The sequence below is a fragment of the Micropterus dolomieu genome, linkage group LG03 (assembly GCF_021292245.1).
Source record: "Micropterus dolomieu isolate WLL.071019.BEF.003 ecotype Adirondacks linkage group LG03, ASM2129224v1, whole genome shotgun sequence".
Classification (NCBI taxonomy): domain Eukaryota; kingdom Metazoa; phylum Chordata; class Actinopteri; order Centrarchiformes; family Centrarchidae; genus Micropterus; species Micropterus dolomieu.
The window spans coordinates 29,950,672-29,967,920 of NC_060152.1; the positions used below are offsets into that span (position 1 = coordinate 29,950,672).

Sequence of the window (17,249 nt, forward strand, 5' to 3'; positions counted from 1 at the left end):
GGGGGGGGGGGGGGGGGGGGGGGGGGACTGCAGCATGTAGCCTTAATCCCCCGAACCAAACTGAGTGTGTTCATTCAGTGACAGACCTGGGTCAAAATACCATTCAAGATGCTTTTACCTATCTGGTAGAGCTTCACCTGAGCCGGCTCAGTGGCCTCAATAAAGCTGACCACTGAGCAGTAAAGACAGGCTTAAGCAAACACTGAAATAAAGTAAATCTGACTTCAGGTCTGCTCAGCAGCACCGATTAGCAACACAAACCGGAATCACAGGACAAATCAATAGGGAAGGTAACCCAGAACAAACCTATGCATCCCTATTCATCTTTGTGCATTGCGGAACATCAATGTAATAAGAACTACAGATAACAGTGCAGGTGCCTCGGGCCGTTCTGGGGCCTCAGTTATTTGCGTAGCATTTGTGAAGCATGTACAAAACAGCAGTCTGTATGTCTGTATAATCCTGGGTCTTGTCTTCATTCATCCCCCATGGTGTAAAAAGGATGCACCATACTGTGTCAACGTGTGACAAGTCAAAAGGTATAAGATTTAACAAGAGCCTGAGTGCTGTCTTTGGTAGGCAATTGAGAAGTCTTCATTTACCACGTCAGACTGTGTGTTCTGTATGTGAATGAGAATCCCTCCTACACAGACAGACATTCTGCAACCTATAAAGAGCCGTCGTCATTTGGAGTCTTGAAGACACAGTGGAGAGAGAGAGAGAGAGAGAGACAAACGGAGAACACAAACAGCTTCTTGAAGGCACCATGAGTTTACAAAGAAAGATATCAAAGCTCTCTCTTACTCGGTGAGGCGAGACCATCAGCCTGAATAAATCACCTTTGAACAGGACAAAACATTTTCTTGATACAATTTCACAGAATTGACCAACCCATTGGTTAATGTTAATATAATGACTTTCAGCATTATCTTGATAACCATGGCCTTCCAGAGACCTTTCTCCAATCAATCCCCCCTCCCCCCCCCACCCCCACCCCCACACACCCCATCACAAGCTCTCAACAAGACCTGGGCTCCCAAAGTCATCCCAGCACTTAAAAACACACACACACACACACACACAGTTTTAGGCAACATCAGCTACAAGTATAAACTCAGTGGTTACCAAGCTGCTAAAGAGCTGTCAAGCGCCATCTCCCACAAACAGCTGTGTGTGCATCCCAAAGACAATCTCAGTTGTATTGCAAGTCGGTTTCAGTGCTAAAATGATTTAGGATGTTAAGCCCGGGCCGTAGACTTATACATTTAGAGGGTTCATCTCAAACCAACATCAAGGGAAAAGTCTAATAGTAAATGCAGACAAGAACACAAAGGCTCCTGTGTTACTAATACATTTATGGGAAAATAAAAAGAGGAAATAGTCAATCATATTGCCTGGTCCCTGTTCGAGTTCGCGTCTGGAAAGCTGTAACATTGGTGTTGCATCTGCGTTGTCGAGCCAAGATCTACAAGCAAAACTGTGGTTTCATTTTTAACCTACACAGATCAATAGGAAAGTGACCAAATATGTGGGCTGTCTGTGTTACAAGTAGTGTGAGTGAGTGAACTGTCAGTCAGCAGTCTGCAGGTCACACAAGGAGAAACACCAGCATTCACAACCTTAACATTTCTCAAATGGCTGCACTTGGAAACCCCTTCATACTTCCAACAAGCCCTCTGACAGTCACACACAGATCTCTGTTTTGCTCAGGGGTTCCTTTTTACGAAGGACATAAATCCCAAAATAACACGTCCCCTATTACAAGGGAATAACAGAAAATGCAGGTTAAACTGTAAGCTATGATTGTTAGTTTAGTGGAGGAAAAGACGTTAAATAAAAATAGCGTCTGTGCAGCACTTAAGGTATTAAGATTTCATATGTCAGTCTGTATACAGGAGTTCTTAGGCTGCTGCTGGGTTTGGGTTGGGTGCTGTGGTTGTTGGTTGTTGTTGTTGGTTTCTTTTAGCAGCTCTCTGGTGTTGCTGTGAGAGTCCAGCTCAGCGGGGCACACCAGGTTGACATTCTCCTCTGTGATGAAGCAGAGGGGGGGGTGCTCTGCGCCGTGGCCTAGGGAGGAGGTGGGGGAGTGGGGAGTGATCACAGCTCCTTGTCCCTGGGAGGAGGAGGAAGAAGAGGGGCAGGTCTCCAGGCGGTCGTTCTCCACCTCGGGTAGGGGGCTGACGTTGGCGAAGCGCGTGTGGTAGTCGCCTCCACCTGAGCCATGGCTACAGGACGTCTTCATGCTTTCTAGATCGGAGCAGCTGAACTCGGAGAAGTGGCTGGAGTGGGAGTCGGCCACAGACGGCAGGCTGCCGCTCAGTGAGGGAGAGTCGAACTCTGAGGAGTTGGTGCTGCGCTGCTCCAGCAGCTGAGCGTCCATGTCCTCCCGCGTCTCGTTGATCTTGGTGCCTCCGCCGCCTTTCTTGCGCAGCTTGCCTTTGCTCTTTTTGCCCCCCGAGCTGGACGAGGAGGAGCAGGATGCCTCTTTGGCCCACTTAGCGGAGGTTCCTTTACCTTCTGACGAGGTGCAACCATTGGAAGGGCAGGTCCAGCCACAGCGACCAACATGGTTGCCGTCATCTACGCTGCTGCTGCCACTGTGGTGCCGTAGTTTGCCAGGTTTGGATTCAATGTCAACTTGGACCTCCACACTGTTCCCATCTCTGGAACATGAGAGGAGGAGGGAAGCATGAGTAAGACATTTAAGTAAAATACCACATCTACTGTATGTGTGTGGATGTTTATATGTAGCAATAGGCCTCAAAAGTCTGCATCATTAGACATGATGCACATTGTAAAACATTTGGAGATCTTGTAACATCACTTAGCACTAAATGTTTCCATAACAAAGACTAGATATAAAAATAAAATTTAAACAAGTTCTGACGAGTATCACATCTCAAGAGTCTTGATCATTTCTAACTCATCAGTACTGGTGTGAGCAGTGACACCGACTTGGTATTTACATCATGTAATCACAGGTGTGCTTTTACTGGATATTTCACTGCAACCTGTCTCATATTACAGGTTGTTGGAAGGACACCAGCTACACAGAAGCACACAGACGTGGCCAATGAACAAGAGCCCTAATGGCATCATCAGATAAAAAGTCACTGATGCTCACCTGTCGAGGGGCATGTATGCGTTGAGAATGGATCCAGCCATCGCTTTGGTGCTAGCGTTGTCGCTGATTGTACCCAGGCTGACAGTGCCAGACTCACCGCTCAGACTGCAGCGCTCCTTCTGTACATCAGCCTGCACCTCCAGCCTGACAACATATGAGGGGGAGATTTAGACAACGCAGGGAAGCACAGTGAAGTCCAAAATTGCACCAGCATTTAAACCTCAAGGCATGTGTTGCTGTTTCAGCACCTGTTTATGTAATTGACCATGGCACTGCCAGAGAGGCTGCCAGTAATGCTGGCTCCGGCCAGGGCCATGGTGGACGCTGTCTCACTCAGGTTGTCCCTCATGGCCCCCAGACGGTCCATGTGGCTGCCACTGGCACTCAAGCTGCCTGTCAGTCCACCAACACTGCCCTCACCTATACTGGGGTTGTTCCTTGTGTCTGCCACTGATGTAGTATCTACACAGAAGATCCAATCATCAAGTCACATTTCAAAATACAAAAATAAGGAATCAAAAACAAAATGTACAAAATTCTGGACTGGTAAGGGCTTCTTTCCAAGAAAGAGTGGGCTTTTGGTTTCAGAGAAGCACAAAAAGGACATTTTTTAGTGAAAAAGAAAGTGTGAAAGAACACTTGACATCTGTGAAACTAGCAGCAGATTTCATTTGGACAGGGACTCAGTAGTGCATCAGTCAGCAAAAGACAAATTCTGTTGTTTGCTGACTTGGGCATAAACACAGAGTCACTTCTGGGTGTCAGTATGTGTAGTGGGGATGGCTGCACTGAAGCTTACCGGTGGCAGCTGCACCACTGCCAACATTCATGTCATTCTCGTCATCAAACTCTATGCGAACTCCTTTGCCATTCCCAGCTGAGACGCCACAACCTCCGCTACGGCACAGTGAGATGGGCACCACACCATAGACATAAGCCAGCATGATGGGAACACCAATGCCTGAGGGGTGAAAGAGGCAGAGAGACACCAGGGACAAGTTAGAGGGGGTGGGGGGACTGTTACTGACGCACAGAAATTAAAATAGTCTAAATCTCCTTCAACTTCCCCATCTTTATTGAAGAGCTCGAAAGAAATCCAATTGACTTTAAAAACAAATTTTGGATGATATGAACTCTAAGATTAAACAATAGACATTCCTGAAGCTAACAAAAACATATGTCAATAAAGATCTCCAGGCATGCAGAGAGCTGGAGCAGAGGCACAAAGACAAAGACAAAGACAAAGACAAAGACAAAGAGGGAGGAGGAGGAAGGAGAGAGGCTGGAGGACGGACTGACCGACAGTGACTGCAGCCACCACTGGAGACACAATAACAGAGAGTGTCACTCCACCAGCGATCACCAGGTTCCTCTTATGGTTGGAAATATCTTTGCCTTCATAGCGGTTATGGATCTGCAACAAAAGGGGAGCAATGTGAGTCACAGTGTCATATGAGTCAATCCTCTGTTCTCACAAGTAGTATACAAACTAACTGAGAACTGACTTTAGTGCTTTGGCTTTTAAGATGCCACGTTAAGAGGAAAGCTAAAATGCTGATTTTCTTCCATCTTTTAGCTGGCTTGGTAGTGTGCAGGGCCTGTAAACTAACTCAGAGGTGCAGGTTTAGGAAGTGATCAGGCATTCAAACCCAAACCACCCACTGCCAGCTGGCCTCCGAGCACTCTACAGTACTGTGCAAACAGGTGTGGGAAAAATGCTGTAAAGTAAGAATGCTTTCAAAAACAGACATGGTAATGTTTTGTGACCACCCTTTGCCTTCAAAACAGCATCTGTTGCACATAGCTGGACCAAACATCTTGGAGACCTCCCCACAGTAGCTTCTCTCTCTTCATGTAACCCCAGACAGACTCAATGAGGTTGAGATCAGGGCTCTGTGGGGGCCAAACCATCACTTCCTCGTTCTTCTTTAAGCTGATGACTTTTACATATGTGTGTTTTTGACTTTTCCTGCGTGTTTGGGGTCGTTGTCATGATGCAGAATAAATTTAGGGCCAATCAGATGTCTCTCTGATGGCACTGCATGATGGTTAAGTATTTGTCTGTACTTCTCAGCATTGAGGAGACTGTTAATTTATGCGGTTTTGAAGGCAAAGCGTGGTCACACCAGATATTTATTTGTTGCGGATTTTTCTTCTGTTCACGTTGCATTTTGTTAATTGATAAATAACATCATGTTTACTCTTTTCCACACCTAAAATATTTACACATTACTGTATGTTAGTGTTGATAGTGTAATGATAGTGATCACAGCCTAGGAACAAGTAAAGAGCCGATTACAAGTCATTCCCGTAACATTAATAGGTAGCAACGTTGCAAACAAAATTCTTGAGTGTGTTTAAGGAAAAAATAGCACATATCTTGAAACCACAAGAAGCACAAGTGGAAGAAACACTGGGTTAAACAGACAAGAGTCAAAACAGCAACATTGGCACAGAGCTACAAATGACACCATCAATAAGACTGCACAAATGATTGATAAGTATGCCTGTATTTACAGTTGTTACTGTTATTTAATTCTGAAAACAAAAATGTGCAATTGATTTGGATTGGAGTTCTTTGCTGTCCCAAACTCAAAGAAAAACACACATATGTAACAAAAACTATAAATATGCATTCCCACTTACTTCCCACTAAGACTGCTTGTTAGTATTATTGCAACATTTCTGCTTTGTAAGTCAGTCAACAGTGACAAAGTACAGCTGATATGACACTCAACACGTGACCACGTTACAAGTAAATGGCCATGGTGTCGGTATAGTGAGTGACCAGGACATGGATTTAACATTAAAGACTGAACGTTCACCCAGTGCAAGTTGAAAGCAGGCGATTCATGCGCAGATGTTTCACATGTGTCATGTGATCACTACTGAATGTGGTCTGGTTCAGCTCTGTATTTTTTTTTTTTCCCAGGGAGAAAAGTTTGCTGGCTCTGGCTTCTTCTTGGCAAGCTTAAGAGGGGAATTCTGGAGCATCTGGATTCTTTCATTTCATTGTAATGTCAAAATCATATCGAACAGCCTTAGAGTGATGAGATCTACTAAACAAACCCTTAGATACAAACTAACATGGCAGATTGACAAATTACCTCAGCTGGCTCGAGGTAACTTCAGAGCCTGAGAAAAGTACATAATAGTATGTGCGCTTGTTTTACCTAATAACTAGTTGGTTACTGATTGATGCAGTACTCATTTCTGGTCATGCTGCATGTTTACTTCCAAAACTGATACCTGTGATATGTACTGTTATGTAACACTGACTATGTTTACAACTTAGCTGAGCGGAGTTGATCTGCCTCAACCATGTACTATGTACCATGTTCTAAACTACTGTACATGATTGTGTTTCCAGAGCCTCACCTTCCTTCCCACATATACAGGGATCCCAATAATCATGGCGGGGATAGCAATGCCAGCGATGAGTGCAATGCCAACAGGGGCACCCACAAGCGTTCCCAGTTGCCAAAGAATCTTCTTCTTCCTGCTCCATGGCTTCTTCCCCCAGAAAGTACAGCCTGATGGACTGAGAGAGGTAGAGGGGAAAGATAAGAAGGAACGATTAATTCATTCATACAGTCGTCTATGAAGATTCTCAGTCATCCAGGTCATAGTTATCCAACGAAGGTTAAAATCAAGGGCAACTGGACTTGGTTGAAGATACTGGAAGACGTTTCGACCCTCATCCAAAGGACTTCTTCAGTTCTGACCGACTGGCAGGGAAACTCAGCTATTTAACCTCAGTGGGGTCGTTATCCCGGGTCATCGATACATTCATACAGTCGATACTGTAGCAGGTCTGTTTACTGTATAACAGTTGTTATTGGCATTGTGTGAATCACAATTATAGAGATGAAAGCAGTGATGAGAACATTTATACAATATGTTGGAGGTCGTTACTTTACGTATCTTACAAAACTTATGTCCATATGTAAAACTACAAATAACATCTAAACTGTGTCTGTGTGTATGAAGATGTTAACATACTGACCTCAGGTAGTGCAGGTCTGAGATCTCCTTCATGCAGAGCCAGCAGAATTCACAGCCACAGACGGCGCAGGTCATGTGGTTACAGCTGCCGTCGTTCATCTTGATGATGTAAGCAGCGCAGCGTGGACATGGCTTAATGTCATCAGCTGAAAGGCAGAAGGATGGAGAGAGAGAATTTGATTTCATTAGTTTCACTGACTACTTATCCTACTGCTATCAACAAGCTAGGCCTGGTCAGTCAGGTAACGTCTTTCAAGCTTGACACGTTTGCCTACAAATAATTTGTCCAATTCTATTCTACATTTAACTGAATTCTTACTTTAATCGCCAACACACTTTTCCCATTCCTACTTCTATTGACACAAAGAACCATGTAACATCATTATGTACTGGATATAATCTTTTGCTCATTTCTAACAATGTGTGAGTGATGTGGCAGACATGCATAGGATAAATACAGAAAAAGAAACGAGCAAAAACAAAATGCAAATGAGCAGTCATGCAACTGTGTGCTTTTGTGAGTCTGTGTGTGTTCAGTCAGCCAACCTGCAGCTCCGCTCTCTTGGCTGTAGCTGAGGGAGGACGAGCGGACCGTCCTCAGGCGGAGGCTCTGGGCTCTCTGCTGTCGTGCTGCATCACAGGTCTGATTGGGATGCCACAGCTGCTTACAGTGGTAACAGAACTCTGTACCGCAGCCCTCCCTGCTGCAAGTGATTTTAGGACAGCTGGCACACCCGAAGGCGATCACTGCATACCTGGTAGAAGACGAACATAAATAAGGCTAAAGTTAAAATTTAATACAACATAGTGACATCACAGAATGACTTCTGTCTAAATATATCAAGGTCACAGGAAAACGGAGCAATTGGTGTCTGCAAGTGCAAATGAAAATAACTGGCCGCCGCCAAGCAAAAGTACTTCTAAAACGACGCATCGATGAATCGTAAAAATAATCTATCGAAGCTTCGAATACTAAAATCATCGTTAGCTGCAGCCCTACTGCAGAGTACTGCTCACATTAAAGAATGATGCTTTGTCCATTCTCAGTAATTGTGTTGACTGTAGGACATCACTCTATGACCCTGTAAAAATGTCCCATAATGGAATTTTGGTTCCCAATCCACTGGTGCTATGGAGAAACATCATCCTTTATTGGAGATGACAGGATGACAAGAGAACACACTTTAAACAGAGGCCCACCTCCTCTCACTTAAGCAACACTTCCAGGGCAGCAGTTATATTTTGCGCAGCCAACGCCATATCTTTAAGGTGAGACTGTCCAGACCATCCGATAGTAAATGACATGATACTGCATTAAGCAGAGTCTGCTGCAGAGTCTACAGCGGTTGTCAGTCTGCCTGGTTCCCCGGTAACTACGTCTTCTGCATGTGTATTAACATGACGCAGCAAATCCTAACATCTGTGACAGAATGACAGCTAAGGTGATGTGATGCATGATGCCTTCAGCAAAGAGACAGGAGACAGAAGCAGTGGATGTTCATCTGTTCAAGATCACAGCTTCAAAATACTGGCTAGCTTTCCAGAGGGAAACTCTGGATTGTGTGACGTCGTCGTAGCCGACTGTAGCAGAAGCTTCCCAGCCCCTCTGTGACCAACGCGAGATTAAATTTCAATTACAGAGCCATGGAGAACCTGGGAGACTTCCTCCACTGTGGATCACTCTCCTGAGGACTGTGTCTCAAATACAGACACACAGTGAGGAACACAAAGACACGTCAGTCTTATTTCATTTTTGGTAAACCACCAGCACTAAACACTACAACAACAAAACATCAGGGGCCTGTACTACGAAGCACCATTTGAGGTTAGGGAGGTAACTTCAGGTTTAACCCTGGGTTTTTAGTCCTACAGCGGTGGTTCACTTCTGACCGGTACATCACCATATTAACTGAGGCACAACCTACTGACCAATCAGTTCTCTTGGACAACAGCATCACATTAAAAGAAACAGTTAAATGTTAGGCTAAATATTAGATGCATATATGGTGGTATCCAAGTTAAGTTTAATATGAATTAGTTTGTTATAACATGTCATGTTAGTGGTGAAGACTTTCGACCTTGTTTTGTTGCTTTATAAAGTTAATTTAGAAAAATGTTTGGAACATTTCAGAGTGTGTTCAATAAATCGATCTGATTTTTGAAGTGCTGAGACGTTCTTGAAAACAACTAAAACAACCAATTATTTAGTGCTTGCGGCTTTTAATGTCAAAACGCCGACACACAGCCGCTGCAGCTGAAAGAATAAGGCTAAAATTGTCATGTCATAAGAATACACCTTAATTAAATGGAATACACAAATGTAATTATAGTCAGATCTACTCGTGCCCTAATGATGGGGCAGTGACATTATAAGCCTGTTAACTCTACACAGCCAGCGTCTTCCTGCATTTAGCAGCTGCACTGCGTTTAGCCTGGATTATGTTTAACTTCTCCATATTTGTCTAATATTATAGTTTTCTCTTTGTTTGTAAAATATGACGCTCTGCTGCCAGTATACTTGTACGTATTTGTGATGGGTCATCTGCTGCAAACAGCGGCCCTTTACGTGAACGCGCTCATGGCTGGATTGGGAAACCCTGAGTTGACTTACCAAGTTGATAACCTGCACCATGTTTCGGTTAGTGAAGCCAGCAAAACAGATATCCTGGGTATGTTGAACTTGCTTCATAGTACAGGCCCCAGGTCAGTTTAGATCACAACACTTCCTCGGAAAAACTATTTCATACCACGCTAAAAGTTACATATTGTAACTGTATTACCGGTATTAATAGTACATAGCCTTCCTCCCAGAGAATGTGGAAAAGAAAGACTAAGTACTCAAGCCAATAAACCACAGCATAACCAATAAAAAAAAAATTCTATTCAGTAATCTCTGGTTACTACAGCTGCTGCATTAAATGCTTTTTTAGTATGTATTTTATGTATTTAGTATTTATCTTGCCCAGGACTCACTTGGCTGGATGGATTGGAACCTCTCCAATCCCTGTCCAAGGTGCACCTGATTATGTGTGCTAAATTACAGCAGGCTGAAGCTATTGTTTCCACAAGGACGTCATCGGTTTCAAATGTGCCTTTTGTGCATTTCCCAAACTTCTCTGAAACAAAGAACATAACAAACTAAGTAATAAACTGTAAGCATCTGAGCTACAGGAAAGAGGAACAAGCAAGAGGAAAGGACAGAGTACAGAGAAATGGAAAAACTAAAATGGAAGGACACTGTAGTTTCTCCTGAACCACTCTGGGGTGCAAAAATAAACTCTAGCCTTTCAGCACAAGTGATGCACAATTTCTGTCTGGCAAATGTGGACACAAGAGAGGAAGGAAGGACTCTTACAAGGACAATTACAAAAAACTGAACTCCAGGAACTTGTGCCAAGTTAAGATTAGCTGAACACTGTGCAACGTTAAGGTTACAGCTAACAGACCACCGACCTATGCAGACATTCTGTGTGTGAGGAAATAGCTGTTCAGTAACATGTATACAAACTGAAAATATGTCTGACAAGTTACAACTGCGAAGTTTAACTTAGCATTGCCCGTGGCTTTTTGCTTGTGCAAAAAGAAAAGTGAGATTTGGGTGAACTAGTGACAAAGGTGGTGGACGCAAAACTACAACTAAAAACTAAGCAACTACACAATTCTTAATGACGGTCATGTTTGCTAAAGACAGCAGAGCTGAAAATGGAGAAAAACAATATTGTGACAAGACCAAAACCTCAATATAATATCAATATCTATATGTCATGGCTATAGTGTTATTTATTGTTATTTCTCAACATACTAGGACCCTCCAAGGCAAAATTCTAACATTGTTTTATGCTTCTGCTATTTCAAACTCAAAGCATAATAAAACACGTCATTCCTCCCACATTTTTATACCCTCAAAATATATTTGATACTATTCTGGTCAAGGTTACAAAACAGGACATCCGACAAAACAAAACAGATCCAGCTGCCCACATAGTCAAGGTTACTTTGGCAGAATGAGTTACAAACAGTACTTGAGAAAAGTCTGATGGGATGGGTGCTTTATAGCCACCTGACCTCAAACAATTCCTGGAAGAAAAGGAAATGGCTGCGAGAGAAAGCGCATGTTTAAACATGACAGAAACTAGTTCATTAAGGCAGCCTGCTTAAGCATGTGATTCTGCAATGTTTACTGTGCCCGTGTTTGTGCATCTTCATCCCATTGGCTTATGTTTACATGCTTATGGCATGTTACGAATGTTCCAATGATTTCAATCTTTATTAAACAAAAACAAGGTCAAATTTCCCATAGTAAAAAGGTCCCGAATGCAGCCCACCCTTTTTTCCATATCACAGTCAGCCTCACAGAGACAACAATGGTTCAATCAAATTAAAATTCAAAACTGGACTCCTCATGATTTTTGGGAGTTATGAAAAGACAAAAGTTAAAAAAGGTACTTCAGACAGATGTCCACTCAACTCCACATAAATGAGGTGCTGTTTTAATGGGTCAGCAAGTCAGAGTCACCCTTTGACCCTGCAGGGCCTCTACAAAGACATACTGCAGTGACAGTGTGGGGGACTGGGTGAAAGCAACCTAACGAGCCATCGCTCAGGAAGATGCACCGATTGCATTTTACCGCGCCAATTCCGATTATTTTTTAAAAAGGTCTGACCGACCGATTACAATTTTCACCGACTGACAAAATACACAAACATTTTTGGAACTTCTCTTCTTTGGAAAATGTGGATCCCCATTAGCATTTGCTTTTCTGACTGGGGTCCATTCAACTGTATGTTCAGTATGAAACACTGACTATTGAATAACTTTAATTTTCTCCAAACGGCAGCAGGTTACAGGACCTTCTCTCACTCACACACACACACACACATCTCACAATAAAAAGTGCTCCAGATCAGGCTGCTGCACAGGGCTTTCTGTACAAATACAATTTCACTACAGGGCTCAGTGTTTCCCACAGAATGAGTGTGTTACTGTGGTGGGTATATTTGTATTTTCTATTTAAAAATATTTGAAAGAATCACCCTATTTCTAGAAGCCTATGTTATTTCTTATCTCACCATTTTAATTCTACTCAATTCTCTACCTTACAGATACACACACACACCTTCACCTCTCTCTCTTTCCCTGTATCTGTCTGCTCTGTTGACTTTATTTGTCAGCTGTTTTATAAAGACAACTCGCATTTTGAATTAATTCAACCGCGATTCGTTTTTAAAGCAACAGGTGAGCCGTGGAGGAGGCTCACCGATGTACTGAATGAGAGCTGTGTTCACAGTTTGTGCTTTAAAATATCCACCGTGTCCACGTCTTCTAACATAATACCAGAGAACGCCTCTTTGTGTTTCTCTGCAGGTATAAATTGCTAGCGTTGTGTCTCCTTCACTCACGGTGCAGAACTTCTACAACATGTTTTAGTGCGTGCGTGTGCGGCTGTGACAATAGCCGATTACTGTCTGTGCCGCTGCGTGCATGACGTGCAACACTGCAGCAAGTGTGTAACGTTTAATGTGACTGGCAGAAAATCGCACATTTGACGCTGCTCGGCCTCGTTCATGGATGTTTAAGCTGAAAACCGGCCATATCCGGTCCCCAGCCGATCGATCGGTGGATCCCTAGATTAGACAGCAAAATGATCCAGCACTACTGGATTACAGTTAGAGGGGCATCCAGAGAGTTAACAGAAAAAACAAATACATAAAAACCTTGTTCAGGTTAGTTAGCAACAGTGGCTCGTACTTAACAGGCATCTGTCAAGCCACAGCCACGGCCATACCCACAGGCAGATGTTCAGGGCAAATGCAAATGAATGGATGTCAAACTCAAAAGCTGTTCACATTAATTGTCGGTACATAAACAGTAATAGTAGTGGAGACTTTTGTGTAAAACAGAGGGAGTGAACTAGATGGAGTTTAGTGGAGAATCCTGCACGGAAGTTGGTTCTTCTTCTGTTCTTGTGGCACATTGTCCTTATTGTCCTGTCATCATCTTAGGAGTTTAAATATTGATTTACTGTAGCAAATCGCAGTACGGAATATACATGCATAATGAGCCACATCAATTATAAACGAACAGAATATCATAATAATGAAAATGAAGCACCATTACTAGCACCATAATTAGATTGATGGGGAAACACAAGTCACAAGTGACTAAAGTCTTAAGATCTACCAGGGTACATCCATTATTTAACACCCTTCGCTAAGTTACAAGGTCTCTCTCTCTCTCTCTCTCCATTTTCATATTCTCTTCCAATTGGAAATAGTATACCTTACATAGTTCCTATCAGTTCCCAATGGAAACATGTACCACACTCTACCTTGCACACCAAATTCAACTTCTCTAACAGGTAAGCCTGAGACTCCCTGCACATATAGGCACGAGCCTGATGAAAACCAGTCTACAGAAAACACTGTATGTCAAGGCGTATATGACTGGATCAGTGTGAGCTGCATCAGAGTGGCACTGTGGCTATGGCTGTGTTCACGCCCTGTGTATTTAAAAATACTTCTTACCCACAGTCCGGCGCAGGGCACCAGCGGCAGTCAGGGTCAGCTACAAGCCACCTCCTCAGCATGAACTCCTCGTATTTGTCCATGAGCGCCCGGTCACCCAGGATCATGCGGATGTCGTGCGGGTTGAAACGCTCCGAACACTCAGGGCAGCTGATGTTGACACGAGACTCTGAGATCTCAATGCGCAGGTACTGGCGCAGGCAATCGATGCAGGAGCGGTGGTGACAGGTCATGATGTCAGGGAAGTTCTCCCTGGAGTGGCGCAGAAGGCACAGCGGGCACTCCAGTAGCTCTGCCCCCACCCCACCCCCCACCTTGGAGGAGGAGCAGGTAGAGGAAGAAGGCCCTGAGGCAGATGAGGTGGAAGCAGCAGCAGCAGAGGCAGCTCCGGTCCCAGCCACAAAGAAGAAGGCAGAGTTCTTGTCATTACACATCTCAGAGTGGATGCTCTCGATGCTGGCAATGCCATCCACCCCTCCAAGCCCTCCAGGTCCAGGGGGCTGGAGCTCTCGAGACCTTTGGCGCCCTGATTTGGGCTCCCGACCTCGCCGTCTGAAAAGAGAGGCCAGGGAAAGGCGCCTCTTCTTGGGGGCCTTCTTCACAGAGGGAAGAGAGATGGAAGAAGCAGTAGACTGTAGATCCCGGTTAGAGCCCATCACCCCACTGCTACCACCACCCAACTGCTGGTGCTTCTGCAGGTTCATCTCTCCGGAGGGAGGGGAGGGGTGTGCCAGGGGGGAGCCAGGGCTGGGTAGCCTGTCCCTCACATGTGCAGGGAGATCTGGGAGTGGGATGGGGCTTGGAGAAGGGGTAAGGTGGTGGATGGGGGAGGGGGAGGGGGGTCCAGGGTGGGGGGACAGGGCTCCAGAGGGCCCGTCTGTGTTTAAGACATGGTGGCTTCTCCTGATCAACCTCGTGGTCACATCTAATAGCCGGATTTTGGCGAAGGGGTGGGGGTCACCTGCTACGAAACTGATGCAACAGAACCTGGAGAGAGCAAAAGAAGAAAATTATGGAGAAGGACAAGAGTAGGGGGGGGGGGGAGACAGGAAAGAAGAGATTTAATATATACAAAGTCAACCCAAGACAGTTCATTAAAATACATAAATCTAATCAAATCTGCAGTTCTGAAAGAGGAGGTACATTACTCATTGGGTTTGGCAGTTTGGTATATAGCATCACCTTCTTTAAACAGGAAGGGAGAGGGGAGTTTCTCAGCTGCAGGCAGTTGGTCAAGTCAAGTGACAAATGTCCAAACCCAAATATGAACGGAACATTAATTTAAGTACGTTCTCCTCTCTACATGGCTTCCTAAGCCATATAACACAGCGACTACTACCACATTGAAACTGTATGTTTACAGACATGGAGGGCTGGGGCAATTCATCAACGTATTCAATTACCAAAATACATTGATTTGCATAACATGTCACCATGAAGTGCTGCACGCAGTTAAAGCAGGGATTCCCCCTGAGAACAAGCTGCAGCTTAAAAGAAACCTGCCTGCGAGCATCTAGAGTTTAGGAGTATTTACAACGGAGACAACAACAACGTGGTAACGTTACTCTGTAAGCTCTTGCACCACAAATCGTCTTTACTTTTTGTCCCCACACAAGCCTGATATATTAGGGTGATCAGCGCAACAAATGTGTTTCCGTTAACATTAGAAAATCTATTTTAAGTGACTAAAGGTTTCTTCATCACCTCCATGTTAAAAGTAATTTCTGCATAAATGCTCTCATGGCAACGGTCCACCATGTGTCATCTAAAATTCAGCTGTTTAATATTTTCAATTTAAATAACTATCACTTATGAGTGAAAAAATGGCTTAAACTAACGGTACAAACTTATTATCTGAAACTGTCTGTAAATCATTCTTTGAACCACAATGATGCAGTTGAAATTAAGACTCACTTTAAGATACGCCACTATTCTCTTTATTCTACTGTGCTTTTGTCTCTTTTTTGGTTTTGAATTAATTTTGGATAATAGAGTGATAAAAAAACTCTTTACAATAAATTAGTTGATACATTAATCGACTAATCATAAAAATAGTTTGATTAATACATTTTAAAAATAATCATTAGGTGCAGCTCTACAGTCATGCATTTCATTTCTTATATAGTATTTGTAAAGCAGATTTTTTTTAAATACATTTGAAAACTCATCCTTTTCATATATTATTTCCTGGAGCATTGCTTCCTTTCTATTCAAGTCACCTCCACAATTAGTGAAATTTCTCAGTATGAGGATGCGACTAACATTCCCTGTAAATGACTACTGTACTGTAAATCGAAGTTAGTTTTGGTGTAAAGGTAATTACACACATTTCTTTAAGATTATAAATCCTCATCTTAATTGTTGTTTGATAAACAACTGTCTTCAGGGATAGTGATCATTACATTTACAATATATGAAGACAACAATAAACAAAGGCACATTAATGTCATTCCACTGCAAATTTCATACAATTAATTCCCTGAGCGAAGCCCTTACAACTGGAAAAACTATTACAACCATGAGGAATTGACATTTGTTGGGGTCTGTATTAAACAAACCTGTCTGGAGAACAAGATTTGTATTCTGGGGCATCTCTGCAGCACTACAGTATTTCATTACAATGCCACACATTTTATATCCAAAGATTGCAGGTTCTGCAATTTGGATATTGCTCTTGGCCATATTGCAATTTTGACAATATGTAGTAGTAGTAGTTGTAGTATTATCATCATTAATTATTACTACTACATGTGCAGCCCAATATGCAAGCTTAACAGTATTCCAATGTATTTGCTCGTTCTTTTCCTTAGTCAGTATGACAGCTGGTGATGTGCAGGTTTGCATCAGCTGATCAGAGTGTCAGTCACAGAGCTGAGAAGAGGGGACAGAAGGTTGACAACCTTTGACAGTATTGACGCAGAAGGATAGTACTCTAAGATCAACAATGACAAGGCCCGCACCCAGACCGCCATCTGCTGATAATGGCAAACAGGAGGAAGTGTGAGATAATGCTCGGCAGAGTAGAGCAAGGGTTTGTCTTGGTAGACCGGTAACTGATGCAGCAGCAATTCAGGCTTACTACTGCGAATCACAATTACATAGACAGTTGCACAAGTGGATCATATTAATTTGGACAGAAACAAACAGAATGTGTCCATACCAGTCTGACAAGCACCAGTTTCATTACATGAATGTTCTGTGTGGCAAGAGGAAGTTTAAGGGGCATACATGAAGCAAAATATGCTACATGCCGTCCTACAGTAAACAAAGCTCTAAAGCAAATATAAAGTACTGTATCCATCCAGCAACCAACTGCCATACCTTTATAGCAGGGATCGGCAAATAAGTCTGGCATCAGGCCAAATTGTTAGTTAATTCATCGTTTATAATCTGCTGTTTGTTTAGCTCAGTCAGTAGTGCACAGGACTCCCGTTCAAAGGGTTGTATGTTCAATTTCTTCTTGTTGCTAGTGTTATTTTACTCCCTTTTCAACAAAATGATTATGAAGAGCTCGTTTTACACATTAAGCATATGCAGGAGTGTGTGTGTGTGTGTGTGTGTGTGTGTGTGTGTGTGTGTGTGCGCGCGCACAGGG

At 43.3% G+C, this 17,249-nt stretch overlaps 1 protein-coding gene across 1 annotated transcript in view; it reads right to left on the minus strand.

Moving 5' to 3' along the window:
* Positions 1 to 1,857: 1,857 nt before the first annotated feature.
* The window catches only part of LOC123968290 (E3 ubiquitin-protein ligase RNF19A-like), a 32,417-nt gene continuing 17,025 nt past the window's right edge, over positions 1,858 to 17,249 (minus strand). The window contains exons 2-10 of the mRNA XM_046044949.1: positions 13,655 to 14,641; positions 7,676 to 7,884; positions 7,131 to 7,275; positions 6,503 to 6,665; positions 4,424 to 4,538; positions 3,924 to 4,085; positions 3,373 to 3,586; positions 3,125 to 3,268; positions 1,858 to 2,663 (exon numbers count right to left, since the gene is read on the minus strand). Coding sequence (XP_045900905.1) covers positions 1,874 to 2,663; positions 3,125 to 3,268; positions 3,373 to 3,586; positions 3,924 to 4,085; positions 4,424 to 4,538; positions 6,503 to 6,665; positions 7,131 to 7,275; positions 7,676 to 7,884; positions 13,655 to 14,358 — 2,646 coding nt within the window. The 5' untranslated portion in view covers positions 14,359 to 14,641 and the 3' untranslated portion in view covers positions 1,858 to 1,873. The remainder of the gene's footprint in view (positions 2,664 to 3,124; positions 3,269 to 3,372; positions 3,587 to 3,923; positions 4,086 to 4,423; positions 4,539 to 6,502; positions 6,666 to 7,130; positions 7,276 to 7,675; positions 7,885 to 13,654; positions 14,642 to 17,249) is intronic.